General features: G+C 43.9%; 1 protein-coding gene across 1 annotated transcript in view; it reads left to right on the top strand.

The window, feature by feature from the left end:
- Positions 1-8,337: 8,337 nt before the first annotated feature.
- The window catches only part of psda (pleckstrin and Sec7 domain containing a), a 34,577-nt gene continuing 27,829 nt past the window's right edge, over positions 8,338-15,085 (top strand). Inside the window, exons 1-3 of the mRNA XM_070840920.1 lie at positions 8,338-8,406; positions 9,250-9,487; positions 9,569-9,828. Of these exons, the coding sequence (XP_070697021.1) occupies positions 9,368-9,487; positions 9,569-9,828 (380 nt within the window). The 5' untranslated portion in view covers positions 8,338-8,406; positions 9,250-9,367. The remainder of the gene's footprint in view (positions 8,407-9,249; positions 9,488-9,568; positions 9,829-15,085) is intronic.

Genomic DNA, 15,085 nt, shown 5'->3' with positions numbered 1-15,085 from the left:
ACAAGATAATGTCACCAAATATTCAAATAAAATTTGTTGGCAACTACTGTGGTCATCGATTTTCGACAACGTTCATTATATGTTGTACCTCTACTGGCAATGGATAGAAACAAGATAATAAAACAAACAAAACGGGTAAGACGGTGTGCTATCACCTGTTTTGTTTTCCCTAAACACTAATGAAATGAAAATTAAGAATTCAACCTGCCAATTATATAAAATGCTGATGATGTGGCACTAGTTGGTCTTATGCAAACAGTTAATCTCTTAAAGTACCCTGAGAACACCCTAAAGCACCCTAGAACTTAAAAACTGTAGATGACTGTAGAAACTCCCTTGTGACCGCTCAAACTTGAATCCCTAGAACCTCTTTGGTGACCATTAGAACCTCTGAAAGGACCCCCAGAGCATCCTAAAGCACTGTAGAAAAATTTAAAGGACCCCTAGGACCTCCTTACTAACCACAAGCACCTCTTAAAGTATCCCTAAACCCCCCTCAGTGACTACAAGAATCACTTAATGGACCCTTAGATCCCCCATCAGTGACCACAGAAACTTCTTAAAGGATAGGTCCCCTAATACATCTCAAACAACCTAGAACCTCATAATGGACCTCTAGAACCTACCCAGTGACCACTAGAATATCGACAAATTCTTAAAGGACCCCTAGAACCTCATCTATGACCACCAGAACCTCTTAAAGAAGCCCTAACACATCCCAAAGCATCATAGGACCTCATTAAGGACTCCTTGATCCTCCTTAGTGACCACTAGAACATCTTAAAGGACCCCTAAATCTCCCTAAAAGACCACTGGAAGACAGCTACAAGCTCTGCAGATGCCTTCAAAATGTCCACTCTTAACTTTCTTCAATCCAGCAAAGTTCCCCACTTCACCCTGCGTTAACACGTGTGGCAGGCCGTAGTGTTTGACTCGTCTCCTGCCTCTGATAAATAAAGCATGAGGTCTTTGGTTTCTGACTGTAGCAGTGAACCAGTTAGTCTGAAGACACTAGTTGACCTACATAGAAGATTCACAAAGGGCTGTTGAAGTATTGTCCCCTAATACTTCACTTGATCATTAGCCACAAAGTTTGTAGCCAGTTACAGTTCTGTAGTTACACTTAAGAACCTTAAAAATGTAAAAATGATTTTTTGTCATCATCATTTGGTTAAACAAACAAAAATAAATTAAAATACACAAAATATTAAATAATACAACATACACAGTATGGACAACAGTAACAGACATGTTTCAGATATTAATGATTAACAAATTTAGCAAAATTACTGTTTCTGTGTTCTCGTTTACTGCAGTGACTCTAAAGCGTCTTCCTGAGGGCAGTTTCATAAATTCTTTAAAAAAAGGGGTGAATAGGATCGGACACATTTGTTGGGAACCAATATGGTGGAATTAAATAGACTGGTTAACTGTTTGCATAAGACCAACTAGTGCCACATCATCAGCATTTTATATAATTGGCAGGTTGAATTCTTAATTTTCATTTCATTAGTGTTTAGGGAAAACAAAACAGGTGATAGCACACCGTCTTACTCGTTTTGTTTGTTTTATTATCTTGTTTCTATCCATTGCCAGTAGAGGTACAACATATAATGAACGTTGTCGAAAATCAATGACCACAGTAGTTGCCAACAAATTTTATTTGAATATTTGGTGACATTATCTTGTGTGTTTCTCATGCTGACTCTTTTGCGCCTAATTATCAAAACTTGCAATACAATAACAACACAGAGGCAGGAATAAAGTTGCCTTCCTGCTTCAGATGACAGAGCCCCATGATGTTAACTGGCTGACCAAAACAGCAGCTTAGCTCTACTTCTGTTCTTACCCTCCATAACAAAGCCCCTTCATGCACTGAGCACTGTTTATTGGGAGTAAATGACAGGCAGCTCAATAAAATTACGTTAGCGTAGCAAGAAGTGGTACGGTACTAGTATGGCCCCAAAACTGGGCTGCAAGTTCGGGAGTCATGTCTGTGGTGTATGCAAGTAGGTCTGTGACGTAGCAGTGTGTATACCTATAGTTCATGTCATACTGACTTGCTGCTAGCTGACTGCTAATATTAGTCCTCTGCTGCAAGAACAACTAAAAAAGAAATCAATTTTCATTGACTAAAATCCTTTATTTCAGTAAAAGATCTAGAAAGTATTTCATAAAATATTGCCTAAAACTGAACAAAAAAAGATTTGTCAGGCAGATCTTCTGACAGGTAAGCAGATGCCGACACATGTGCACTGCTCAAGCTAAATATAAAAGCTGAATAAGAGCCATTAATTAATTCTGTGATTCATTATCTGAATAGTCAATTACCAATAGATTATTCAGCTGTCAAAATAATAATTATTTGCAACTCTAATTGCCATCTGCCTTTTGTTTTGTTTTCTTTCTCATAAAGGAAGGCTGAGGAAGGGGGTTGTGAGATCTTAATGAAATTTTATTTTGAACTTAAAAAGCGTAGATTGACTCTGTTGTCTTGGCTGCAGTGGGGGGTTGCTTAAGAATGTCCGTAGGTGATAAACTGTGTAATATTAACTTTGTCTCTGTCTCTGCTTCCTGTTGCAGGTTGAAGAGACATAAAGAGCAGATGGAGGACAGATCTGGTAGTTCACTTCCACCTCTGACCCTCATCAAACCGTGCAGCACTTATCTGGGTTCCAGGAGGTCAAATGACCCTTTGCACAAATAGCAAAGGACCACAGAAATAAGAGGATCAGGACATTTAGGTTCCTCAGGTGCCAACATGTCTCAGGCAGGTAAAGTTCTCCACCTTTATGTTGAGGTGAGGTCTGTTCCTGAGGAGGAAGGAAAGCTGCCCAGAAGAGGAGATGACAGCACTGGTCACCTGATGCTTCAGTGCCCAGACGTCCTCCCTCGTTCCCAGAGAAGCCCCAGCCCCAACCGAAGTCCTGGTCTTTCCCCAGTCCCTCAGCACCTAACAGGGGTTGGAAGCCACAACTTAACCCCAGCAAAGTCCTCCTCCAGGCATTCAGTCAGCTTCCAACTGCAAAACCCTGATGCCACAGGGTCTGCCACACAGCTCCACAGGCAGGACATGCTGTATGACAGTTTAGGTCAACTACTCCAGGTCCTTGCACCTGGAACAACCAGTGCAGGCCAGCATGGCTCACTGGAACGCACCCGTTCCTCTGACTTGGATCTCTACCAGGGAAGGGTGTTAACCTCCCAGTCTTGTGCGTCCTCTGGAAGACTGACTGTGCCCTCCACTCCCACCAGCAACCGAAGGTCCTATGACATCCCAGGGGTGGGAGGGGAGGAGGGGAAGACGTCAGTGGTGACTTTCGGCTACATAGAGAAAGCTAATGTTCACAGCAAGGGGGGGCGCCGTACCTCTGTGTGCCAAAGTGAGTTGGATAATCCTTTCAATAGAATGGAGGGGCAGCCACTGCCTGCCCACCTGTGCAAGAGGCTGAGTGACCCAGTGTGGTACAATGGCCAGCCAGGGCGGGACAATCATAACCCCAATCACCCCTACCCATCTCAGAATCAGTCCCCACGGGGCTCGCCTTACTTGCAGAGGGCTACCATGGATGCAGTTGCCAGGGATGCCACCTATAGGGCCTTGGAGGAGTTTGGATCCCCAGAACTCAGGCGCAAATTTGCTGGTCACAGCCCAGAGAATTGCAGCCCAACCCTGCCACGACACTCTCAGTACCCTCGCTGCCGGTCCTGGGCAGGGTCGCCTGTCCTGCCCCGGGGCACCCTCACTCTGCCATCCAAGGCCCAGCTTCTGGAGCTGGAGAGGGGAGTTGGCCGTAGTTCAGTGAATGGACTACCTAGAAGTCCTGCCTCTGACCATCTGTGTTCCCACACTGGGTACTCCTCCCACTCAGTAACTCCAACGCCAACTCTTCGCTCTCATCTCCCGCCCCAGAGCAAGCAGAGGCCGTGGGGCGGGGACGAGAGCCCCGGGTTGTCCAGCAAATTTCACCCACCTTTACCTGCGGGGAGACCCACAGATATTCAGCATGAGATCCCAACTAGCATATTCCCCACAAGCAACCACTCCAGGACTGGCCACCAAGCTAGTGGGACCCCCCAGCACAGTGTTAACATCACCAACACCAGTCAGAATGCTACAGACAGTATACACTACAATGCTAATGATCACTCCAACTCCAGCAAGACTCACTACAAATCGTCCCGCTGCAGTAGCAGAGCCAGTGACTCAGTCAGCCCCACCAATGGCAGGAGAAGCGTCTCCCCATCCATAAATGCTGAAGTGGCTTCTAAGTTAGCTGTGGAGGCTGCCAAAATGTCCACCATTTTTGCAGACAGACGGACCCCTTCTCCAACACCTTCTCATGCTGAGTCACTGAGGTCAGAGAGTCCAAGGTCAGGAGGGTCAATCTTTAGAGAATCCCAACCTTGTGCCACTCTTCATGGTCAAAGCTCCCCCGAGTCTCTGCATGCCGAAAACCAGCACCACAGCTGGAAAACAGACAAAGCAATACCTCAAACCAGACCGGGACGTGTCTCGCCTTTGTTATCCCACAAAGGTCTGTCCTCACCAGCACTGCCGGCGAGGTTGCACCGTACAGCCACCTCTCAATCGCCTGTTTTAGACCCACGGCAGCAAACGGGCTCTGCATCCTCTAAGGACATGTCTACACTTCACCGCTACCAGCCGCCACAGTACACTGGAGACCACAAATCACCTTGCATGGAGCTAAGACATTATGATCACCTGTTTGATAGAACGCCTAGGGATAGCCCTGAACTCTCCAGGAGACCTCTCTCTAGCCAAAACACAGAGGCATTACCTGTGAGCTGGACCTCCAGGCACCAGGAGTGGAGGGAGGCTGGACCAGTCCTGGGTCGAGATGAGGAGTATCACACAAAGGTTGGGGGAGACAAAGGAATAGTGGCATCAGTACAGGGCTACCAGAGACCAGCTATAGGGGTGTCCAAGGATCTGAGAGAGGAGGTTCAGGATCACAGTGGGGCTGCTGGGATATCCTCTCAAAGCTCCAGTGGGGTAACCGGCAGCATGGGAGACAGTTCACAGCTGGACAAACACGACACTCTGTCCCCCGAAACCTCAAGCCGGTCCAGCCAGGATACGGCAGACACTGGCTCAGGAATGCAGGTCGGCTGGGTGGGATAAAGATGGGGGTTGTACGTGAATGATTTGGATCTGTTTTCGGCTCATGTAGCATATGTACAGTATGTGTGTGGGCAGGGTTATGACATACTGTCACATTAACTTCAATAACAATAAATATATAACAGAAATCCAAAGTCCACCAGAGAGTTAGTTTGTTTCTCAGTGTGTTTTCTTATTGAGCACCAGGAGTGTTTTGTTAGCATGCAACAAGTACAGCTCCCATGAGGCTTTGCCAGTTTTCTGGATCTGTTGTTTAATGCAAACAAAATTATTTTCTCTTTATCTGAACAGAATTTTTTTTTCTTTTGGAAAATTTGTAATTAAGTTAATTAAAAGTCTCTTCTGATTTCTCTGAACCATCATTTATGCATGATTTTAAAGTTACATGATGTGTTTTGTTGATGTGATGCTGTTTTGAAGTGACTTCTTGAATGCTGTTTAAGGTCAGCTCATATTATCTGAGATGTGGTTGTATGAGGTCCTTATCCATACTCAGTGTATTTCCTACAGTAGATGGCGGGAGGTACACCTTTACTTTGGTGAAGCAGGCAGGAGTCCCTGCACAGACGCTAAGCAATGTACTGCTGTGGATGGGGGCAGGAGGGAAACAGATCAAAGCCACCAGACAAAAACAGTAATTTTGCCTTGCAGAATGGGAGTGGCGAACTACCGCTGCCTCAGTCGACAAACTAGCACATCAGTTAGGATCTGAACTAACTAAGTTAAAACACCAGAATCGCACAATGACACAAACAAACTTACAGATCGATGCAGCAGTAGACCAGCAACTCCTATTTTCTGCAAGATAAAATTACTGTTTTTGCCAATTGATTCTGGTGGCTTTGCAGAGAGCAATACAAAGGCTTTAGTACCCATCAGAAAGAGCTGTCTGACAGCAATGTGAAGCAGTGAAAATATTCTAAATATGGTATAGACTTAAACTGATGTTGCTTTATTTAGGTGGGCCTTTTTTAAGGTGGATAAAACCCGTTTGTCTGCTGCCCAACATACTGACAGCAGTATGTTGCTTAGCATCCATGCTGGGACACCTGCCTGCTTAATCAAAGGTGGGGTGTGCCGCTCGCCATCCACTGTAGGTAATACACTTACTATGGAGAAGGAACACATACAGCCACACTTCAAATAATTTGAACTGTCACTTTTAAGACATTGATGTACTATCACCTTGTATTCCCATGGTTCTATGAAGCTAGGAGACTTTTTTTAGTAGTTTAGAAGTTTAATTACATTACATTTTAATTCTCTAAAATTGAAGGTATTGCGTGCATCCAAACTCCTCTCCTCCAACATTCAACATTCAGTCTACCTGAGGTGTTAGTTGGGTTTAGTTTGTTACAGAAAACACAAAAACATTTGTTCACTAATTGACTTCCAAAACTTCTTTGCGACTGTATAACCACTGCACTTAGAGGATTGTAAAGAATGTGTTCAGCATGTTTTGTCTGTGGATTAAGCTTGAAAATGCCTAAAAACTCTGTCTGATGGCCTGATATGGATCTTTACAGATTGTGTTTCCACTTATAGACCAGATCTGTGAGAAATATAGAGGTGGATTATTTCGTCACACCGCTGTTTCTCCTTCTCATTCAGTCGGACGGTGGCTCAGCGACGACACCATCCTCGCGGTCGCAGAAGATCGCCCGAGCCAAGTGGGAGTTCCTGTTTGGGGGGCAGACAGAGGAGAGTAGCTGCAGTAAAGGTACTGAAAGTGCTGCTACTGTTTATTTTAGTTTGTATGCAAGTGTTTTTACATAATTTTTTGTTGACATTTACATTTTGGTAACAAAAAAAAGAAAAAAAAGAATAGTCAAGGGAATTATTATTTATGTTATTCTGACAACATTATGGAAAGGATCCCTACAGAGACAGACCTGTAAGATCCCTTTAGTTTAACCACAAACGGCCGTTATATCATTCTCTCCAAAGACACCAGACTCTATCAACAAAAACATTGAACTCACAGAGCACAGGAGTTGCTAGTCTACTGCTGCCCCAATTGGTTAGTTTGTTTGTGTTATTGTGTGACTTTGGTGTTTTGAAGGGCGAGTTCATATCCAACACAATATTTATGAAACACACAATAACACGAACAAACTGATCGATAGAGGCAGTGGTAGACCAGCAACTCCTGTGTTCTGTGAAGTAAAATGATTGTTGCTCCACTCAGTGAAGTAAACAAGCAGCTCCAGGAGCTTCCAGCCTCCTTCTAAGCCAATTAGCCAAAGCTTAACATCAGCTAGAACACGTCTTAAAGTCTGCAACTCCACTCACAAGTATTCCTACTCACCACTACTCACTTCCTGTTCTTTATTTAGCATCTTTTTCAGTGTTACATGCTTACTTTGACACTAGTGAGCCTTTTTTTTTCCTTTTTTTTAACTTATGTTGCCCTGAAACTAAGCTTAATTAACTATTTAACTAAGCATTTATTTAGCCTTGTTTGGCAGTTTATCAATCAGACAATGGTTGCGAGTATGTAGATCTGGAAAATTTTTAAATCAGAGTGTTACAGTAAAAATGCTATATTGTTAAAACAGAAAACAGAACATGTTCTAATGTAGGACCTTGTGGTATACACCTCTATACCTCTTCTCTTGTGCAGACACGCCATCCACAACGACTCCAACTAGTGGCTCGCCCAGCCCCACCCCACCCTCTTCCCTCCATCTGAAACCAGCCAATCAGAGGAGAGGGTGGAACTGCAAGCGTCAAAAGTTGCCTTGTCACGAGGTGCGGCAGGTTGAGGTGGAGCTGGTGACCCCTGACCTCCGAGACTCCACCCCCAAGACGGGCATCATCCGCAAAACCATCAAATACTCTGAGACGGACCTGGACGCCGTGCCGCTGCGGTGTTATAGGGAGACCGACCTGGACGAGGTGATCCGGTTTCATCCAGTCTGCTCTGAACCAATTCGTCTTAATGTTCATGTTTGATAAACTGTGATGATCATCATGCAGGTGATGCGGGCGGAGGCTGAGGCAGCTGAGGAGGCGGACTCGGCCTTTGGGAGTCACCGCAGCGTCCTGGGAAACTCCAGCTTCAGCCCCACTGACGCCTCCCCAAAGCCCCGGACAGGTGGGGGAAAGGAAGAGGATGAGGATGAGGAGGAGGAGGAAGAGGAGGAGGAGGAGGAGGAGGAAGGAGTGGTGAGCTGGGCCAGCGTCCGGATGCTGGGAGACAGACAGAGACAGAAAGCCACCAAGGAGGAGGACGAGGTGTTCAGTCTGCTGCTGAAGGGGTGAGAGGGCTTCATTTGAGTCCACCAATTACACACATTTAATCAGGGATTTAACTCTGTGGATCAGCGAACTAATGCAGACAACTGTGCTCCCCCTTTATCTTAACTTTGGAACTACAGCTGTGGGAGTCAGTGAGTTTTTTGGCTACAGTTGTTTACATTTTGTCAGATAGTATTGAAAGTGTGCTGAATCAGCTGTTAGCAGCTCCTGTCTGCAGTGGACCCATGAATGTACAGACAGCTGTCACTGGATTACTGTGATACTAAAGAAATCGTACAAACAGAAAGATTCTCAAGCAGGTTCAGCAGCTATATCGAGTATGTATTTTCTATGCCTCTGAGTGGATTTTTAGATGTTTATTTGCAGTGGACAATAGAGACAATGATACTCTTAGAAAGTGTAAGTCGTACCAAATCTAAAGTTAGGTGTATGTCTGGTTTTTTTTGTTTTTTTTGCACATATTGCGGCAATCAGATTAGGTGTTCCAGCCACTGCTGTACCAGACTCCATTGATTAAAAACAGCAATTTTGCTTTGCACAGTACAGGAGTTGTTGGTCTACTGCTGCCTCGATCAGTTAGTTTGTAGTGTGTTATTGTGTGTTACACAAATATTGAATTATAAATTTCAATATTATAATATTGAAACACCCATGTTAAACAATAAGACAGACAAACCAAATGATTGAGGCAGCAGTACACCAGCAACCCCTGTGGTCGTCAAGGTAAAATAAAAAAAATTTCTGGCACAATCTGTGCCTGTCATTGGAAAAAAAAAAAGCAGTTTTAGTGGACGTACTTTGATCAGGTGCAGATCTTTTCAAGTTTAGTCTTTACCTTTCAGACCGTTGGAGGCATCGTCTAACTCACATGGTGGCCTCAAGTCTCCAATCTCCATCGGCAGCCCTCGCCGACCTTCAGACAGCAACCTGGACTCCTTCAGCCGTCATTTTGAAAGCATTATGGAGTCTCACCGGGCCAAAGGCACCTCATACAGCAGCCTAGACAGTGTTGACCTTCTGACCTCTGGATCCACGTCTGTGTTCACCTTCGACCTGCCGACCCTCACCCCAGAGATCCAGGTATGAGAGCAACGCTGCAGAGTCACAGCGAGTCATTTGGTATTAATGCAGGAGGTCAGACTAATGTGTTTGTGTGTTCAGAGTCAGATCTGCGAGAGCGCCAAGCAGATCATCGAGCTGAGCTTCGCCCCTCTGGCCCATCCAGACCCGTCCGCCCCTTCGGAGATGTCACGCTCCGAAATCACCCTCAGTGCCTCAGGGACAGGTCTTCGAGGTGGTTCCAAAGACAATTCCGGTCCCCCAGTTCGGTCCAAGTCGGAGAAGGAGTCATGGCGTCGCTCCATCCTCAAAGATGGCTTCCGCAAGGCGAGCTCGGCCCCCTCACTCCATAGCAGCCCACGGTGAGTCAGAGCTGATGGTGCAAGTCCAGATCCAGGACAGGAAGTGTTTGTTCTGGTCTGTTCTGGTCTGTTCTGGCCTTCCTCTTGTTTATCCTTTGTGGGTGACTCTTTAAAGGAACAGTTTGTTTTATCTGAAGTGGGGTTGAATGTTATTGGTTGTCAGCACACCCTCAGTTTGGAGAGCAGGGAGGAGGACCCTTTTTAGTTTCTTTAGTTTTCTTTTAGTTTCTTTAGTGTATGCTATATTTAGAATTTTGTCATTGCGGTCAGACAGACCTTTCTGACAGGGAGCTGACGCTGTTATGTTAAAGCACCCTGATAGCAATTTTACCACCTTGCAGTACACAGGACTTGCTGGTCTACCCCTGCCTCCATTGGTTAGTTCATAGGTATTATTGTGTGACTTGGTGTTTTAGCACTACAGTTCGGATCTGAGCTACATTGGTAAAACACCAAAGTCACAGCTACTAGATAAGCAATTCCTGTATTCTGCAAGGTAAAATTAGTGTTTTTTTCAATAGAGCATGGTGGCTTTGAAGAGGGTGATAGAACGGCTTCAGTTCTGTCAGGAAGAGCTGTCTGACAGCAGTGAACATTTTCTACATATTGCATACACTAAAGAAACTAAAGAAAACTAAAAGAAACCCTGGATATTCAGAGGTAGCTTCGTAGTACACATCTCTGGTTCTGGTCCTGCCACCAGATGGTGACAAAGAGAGAAAGTTTCCATCAAATCGAGGGACATCAACCTGAGTCCAGTTGAAATTAGTCTTTGTGTTTTATTGTTGTTGTACAATGATGTTGATGATGGACGACTGATGTTTTAATATCTTCATGTAATACTCACATGCCTGATGCACATTGAAGAAGCCTTCACTGTAGTCTCAGCTCTGATTTTGACTGCAGCTGATCATTCAGGAAGAGATCAAGCGATCGGTCACTCGACAGTAAATTAATCAGTAGTCAAGTATTTTAAAAGTTGAATGGTTTGATTGAATTTTCTAGCAGAAATGCCGAAAAACTATTCTTGTTCCAGCTCCTTACATGTGAAGATCAGCTGTTTTTTTATATATGATTTTAAATTGGATATCTTAGGGTTTTGGACAACGAAGACCCTCAGAAATGTCACCTGGAACTTAAATAAAATCTAGACTTTATTTCATATGTATTATAGATGGAAACAATCAAATACCTCCGCAAATGACAAGAAACTGAAACCTGATGCAGTAACACAGATCAGCCACACGATGGCACCAGAGAGACACAATGCAGTTACAGCTTATGTTCTTTGTGTTTCTGCGTCTTTGTGAGGACGTTTTAGGGAAGCTTTGTCTGGTCCTCACTACCATCTCAATGTATGTTTAAGGGTTGGAGAGTCAAGATATTCATAAGAAACTGAGGACATTTTGTCTGGTCCTCAGTATGTCAGAAGGTGCAGACTCGAGTTTAAATATTATGGAAAGTGAGGACCAGAAGGCCTGCAAATCTTTGAATAATGTCAGTGAGGGTGAGGGGGTGCGTGTGTGCACACTTTAGTGTGTGTATATTCAACTCAGCTACATGTCAGACACTCTATAATTAAACTTCTGTGTTGTCTCACAGCCTGGGTGTACAGTCCAGTCAAATTTACATGCACACACACACGCACAGTGTCCTATGTAGGTGGATAAACAGAGCAACACAGAGCGATGTTGTGTTTTGACTTTATTCAAACTGTTCCTGGTGTTTAGGAAAGAAAACCAGGCGAACAAACAGAATCTCATTGAACTTTTTCACATTTTTAGCTGAGGGAATTTTATTGTTAACAGAGCCTGTTAAACTTGCTAAAACCACAACATTTCATGCAGACAAATTGTTGAGTTTATGACTAGAGTAGACTTCTTCATGTCTAAGTTTTCAGCCTGAAACACTTTGAGTTGAGAAACCTTCTTCAGATAATTTTAGCTGTAATTTGGTTGTTTCTGCGGCTGTCAGCGTGTTTATGTGCGGAGAGAATTTTATACATCTGAAGACTGAAACAGCACATTGTGTTTACTCATAGACCTTCAGTAAGAAGGGTGTGGTTTTAATTATGTGTGGGTGGTGTTTTAGGCTGAATTGGCAGTCAGCCTTCCTGTCAGACAGACAAACATTTACTGTTTAGAGCCTTAAAGATTTCCATGCTTTTCATTGTGTTACATCATTATGAAATTGAAGGGTATTCCAGTATTTTTAAACCTGGGCCCTATTTCTACATATTCTGGTGGCAGTGATGGTTGCAACTAGAGCGATATAATGCTATGTCATTTTGACAACAAAATGTGTACAAATAGGGCCCAGGTTTAAAAATAATGGAGTTATCCTTTAACAACAGAAAAAGTCCTTTTTAGAAACTCACATCAAGAAAGTTAATACACACAATTTAAAATACCATAGTGTAGAAATACTCTGTTAAAAGTAAAAGTCCTGCATTCAAGTAGTTATGAAAGTACAGTATGGTTGTTATCAGGTTTCCCCTGTTGTTGTTGTCATACCTGGTCCTTCCTGTCAGGCAGCCAATCACACCTGGCACCCTGCCAGTCTGTTACCACGGCAATGACACATTAACTTCCTGGAGCATGAGATGTCAGAGTTCAGACAAAGAGAGAAGTTATGTTATGGGTACAGCACCTGCTTCTCACACAGACAGGAAGAGCAAGTCGTGTGACCTGCTCCAGCTGTTGTAGGGGACTTTTTTAATTTGAATGTCTCATAATGACAAATGCTTGTTCAGTCTGAACAGAATGCTGAAACAGACCGCATCTTCTCATGCTGTCACTCTATCTGCATGAGTAGAACTAGTTAACCGTTAGCTGTTAGCTGTTAGCAGCAGGTGGGCAGCACAGCCCTGCGGTGTGTTTGGCGAATGGAGCTACTACGGCGAATGGACCCATCAGAGCCAACAGCTAATGGAGCTAATAGAGCGTACAGCTAACTGAGCTAATGGACCTATCAGAGCTAACAGCTAACGAACAAGCTTACAGCTAACAGAGCTAATACGGCTGATAGAGCTATCACAGCTAATGGTGCTGATAGAGCTGACAGCTAATGGAGCTAACAGGACTAAAACAAGTTAATAGAAATAATGGCTACCAGAGCTATCAGCTAATGGAGCAAATGAAGCTGACAGAGCTAGTAGCTAACAGAGCTAAACACACACTGGGACTGAGAGTTCCTCTCCAGAGGAACATGAAGCGTTAAAACAATGAACTGTATTTAAATGTGAAACAACAGTATACAAGTTTACAGTAAATACATGTACTGAAGTGCAATCTGGAGGTAAAGTACTTTAAGTTTGGAGTTACAGACGCTTTACATCAGTCTTCACACTTGACCAAAGTTCTGTCAAAGACAAAGTAACCAGATACATTTACCGCTGTGGGATTTTGATATCAAGATTTTAATGGTGTTTCTATTATATTTCTAACAACTTCCAGCAGCTATAGATGACACTAACAATAAGGACAAGACAGTTTGATTTTGAGACACTTTACAGTATACAGACTGTATATTTTGTGACGTTGGTGAAAACTGTTCCCTGCTTTTCGTATATGAGGTGGCCTTTAATTGTCCCAGAAAACCCACTGTGGTGTCGTAATGGCTGCATGTGTGAATCAGTAAAAGACAAGAGTGATCCAAGGCTTTAGTCTGGAGACATTTCCAGTCACCATGTTTCTCCGTGGCGTTCATGATTCGATCTGTGAAGTTTGGTGATCAGTTCTGCTTCCACATCCTCTCGTCCTCGGCTTCCAGCTCTACATAGTCACTTTTGCTCTTCACCAAACCACACCAAACCACACCAAACCAAACCAGACCACGTGGCGTGAGTCCCAGTCTGTACACCAGGACACTAAGCAACTTTGCTCTCTGGCCTCCAGTTGGTGTGTCATGGACGGTTTGGTTCAGCTAAACTCGGCTGCGCTGCTATTATACACACTGTGAAGGCTGTATTTAACAATGAGTCGGCGTGTCATTATTCACTCCTCATCTTCATGTCACTTCACCTCAAACAACCTTTGTTTAAAGAGAGAGAGCACGTCTGCTCTACTGTCCCCGTCATCTCCGCTTCAAACTTTCAGAGAGACAATTCTTGTTTTAAAGTGTTACTCCTGTGTTTTAAACATGGGTCCTATTTGTACATATTCTGCTGTCTAAATGACTGGTAGGTGCAAAAAGTGTTGGAATTGGTCCAGTAGATCAACTCAGCTGACAGCTGCCAAACAGGCTGCAATGGCTGCAACGTGATCCTTTGGGGTTGATCAAAGTATGTCCACTAAAACTGCTTTTTGCCACCAAACATAATGCTGTGATGGATCTGAATGGGCTCTTTAAAACATCAAAGTCACACAATAACATAAAAAAGCCGACAGATCAAGGCAGCAGTAGACCAGCAACTCCTATGCTCTGTTAGGTAAAATTACTGTTTTTGTCGATGTAGTCTGGTGTCTTTGAAGAGAGCGATACAATGGGTGTTTGTGGTTAAATAAAAAAGGATCTTACAGGTGTATCTCTTCCCATAATGTTGTCAAACACAACAATCTGATCCTGTCAGTGACACTTTTAGTGGACGTACTTTGATCAGGTGCAGTTGCCCCAAAGGATTATGTTTGCAGCCTGTTTGGTGGCTGCAGGTTGAGGCGATCTACTGGACCAGTTCGAACACTTTTTGTACTGCACTTAGACACCAGAATATGTAAAAAAATAAGACCCGGGTTTAAAAACACTGGAGCTATCGTTTAAGCTCAGACATGGTTAGTGGTGTAAATTGCAGGGAATCAGAATAAGAAGCTCACGCTTGTTTTTCAGGGAGGAAACAGAAACTCTCTGAGCTCATAAACACATTCAGATATTTAAGGAATGAAATGAAAACACTGAAACTGCTGCTCGTGTGAGTGTGTGTCAGTCTGGAGGAGTTCAATGTTTTCCTTTGGCCTCCGTCCACTCCCTTCACTAGGCGTGGACGCACAGAATTCAAATTCAAACACAAACTTTGTTTCCAGTTGAAGACAAATCAAACCGCAGTGAATGCTTCCTCACGCACTCGCGAGCGCACGCGCACACACACAGGCGCACACACACATTGTCTTTTATCAGCATATAGAGGGAAGTTCCAGATGGATTCATTCAGCCTTTCAGAGGAGGGATAAAATGAAAGACCTCCCATTCCTGTCAGAGAACTAGAGACACTCCCTGAACAGAAATTCTCAAATCCTTTCACTAACCTTCCTCCTCCTCCTCC

This window comes from Pempheris klunzingeri, chromosome 12 (assembly GCF_042242105.1).
Source record: "Pempheris klunzingeri isolate RE-2024b chromosome 12, fPemKlu1.hap1, whole genome shotgun sequence".
Taxonomy (NCBI): Eukaryota; Metazoa; Chordata; class Actinopteri; order Acropomatiformes; family Pempheridae; genus Pempheris; species Pempheris klunzingeri.
This window is presented reverse-complemented; position numbering and strand designations above follow the sequence as displayed.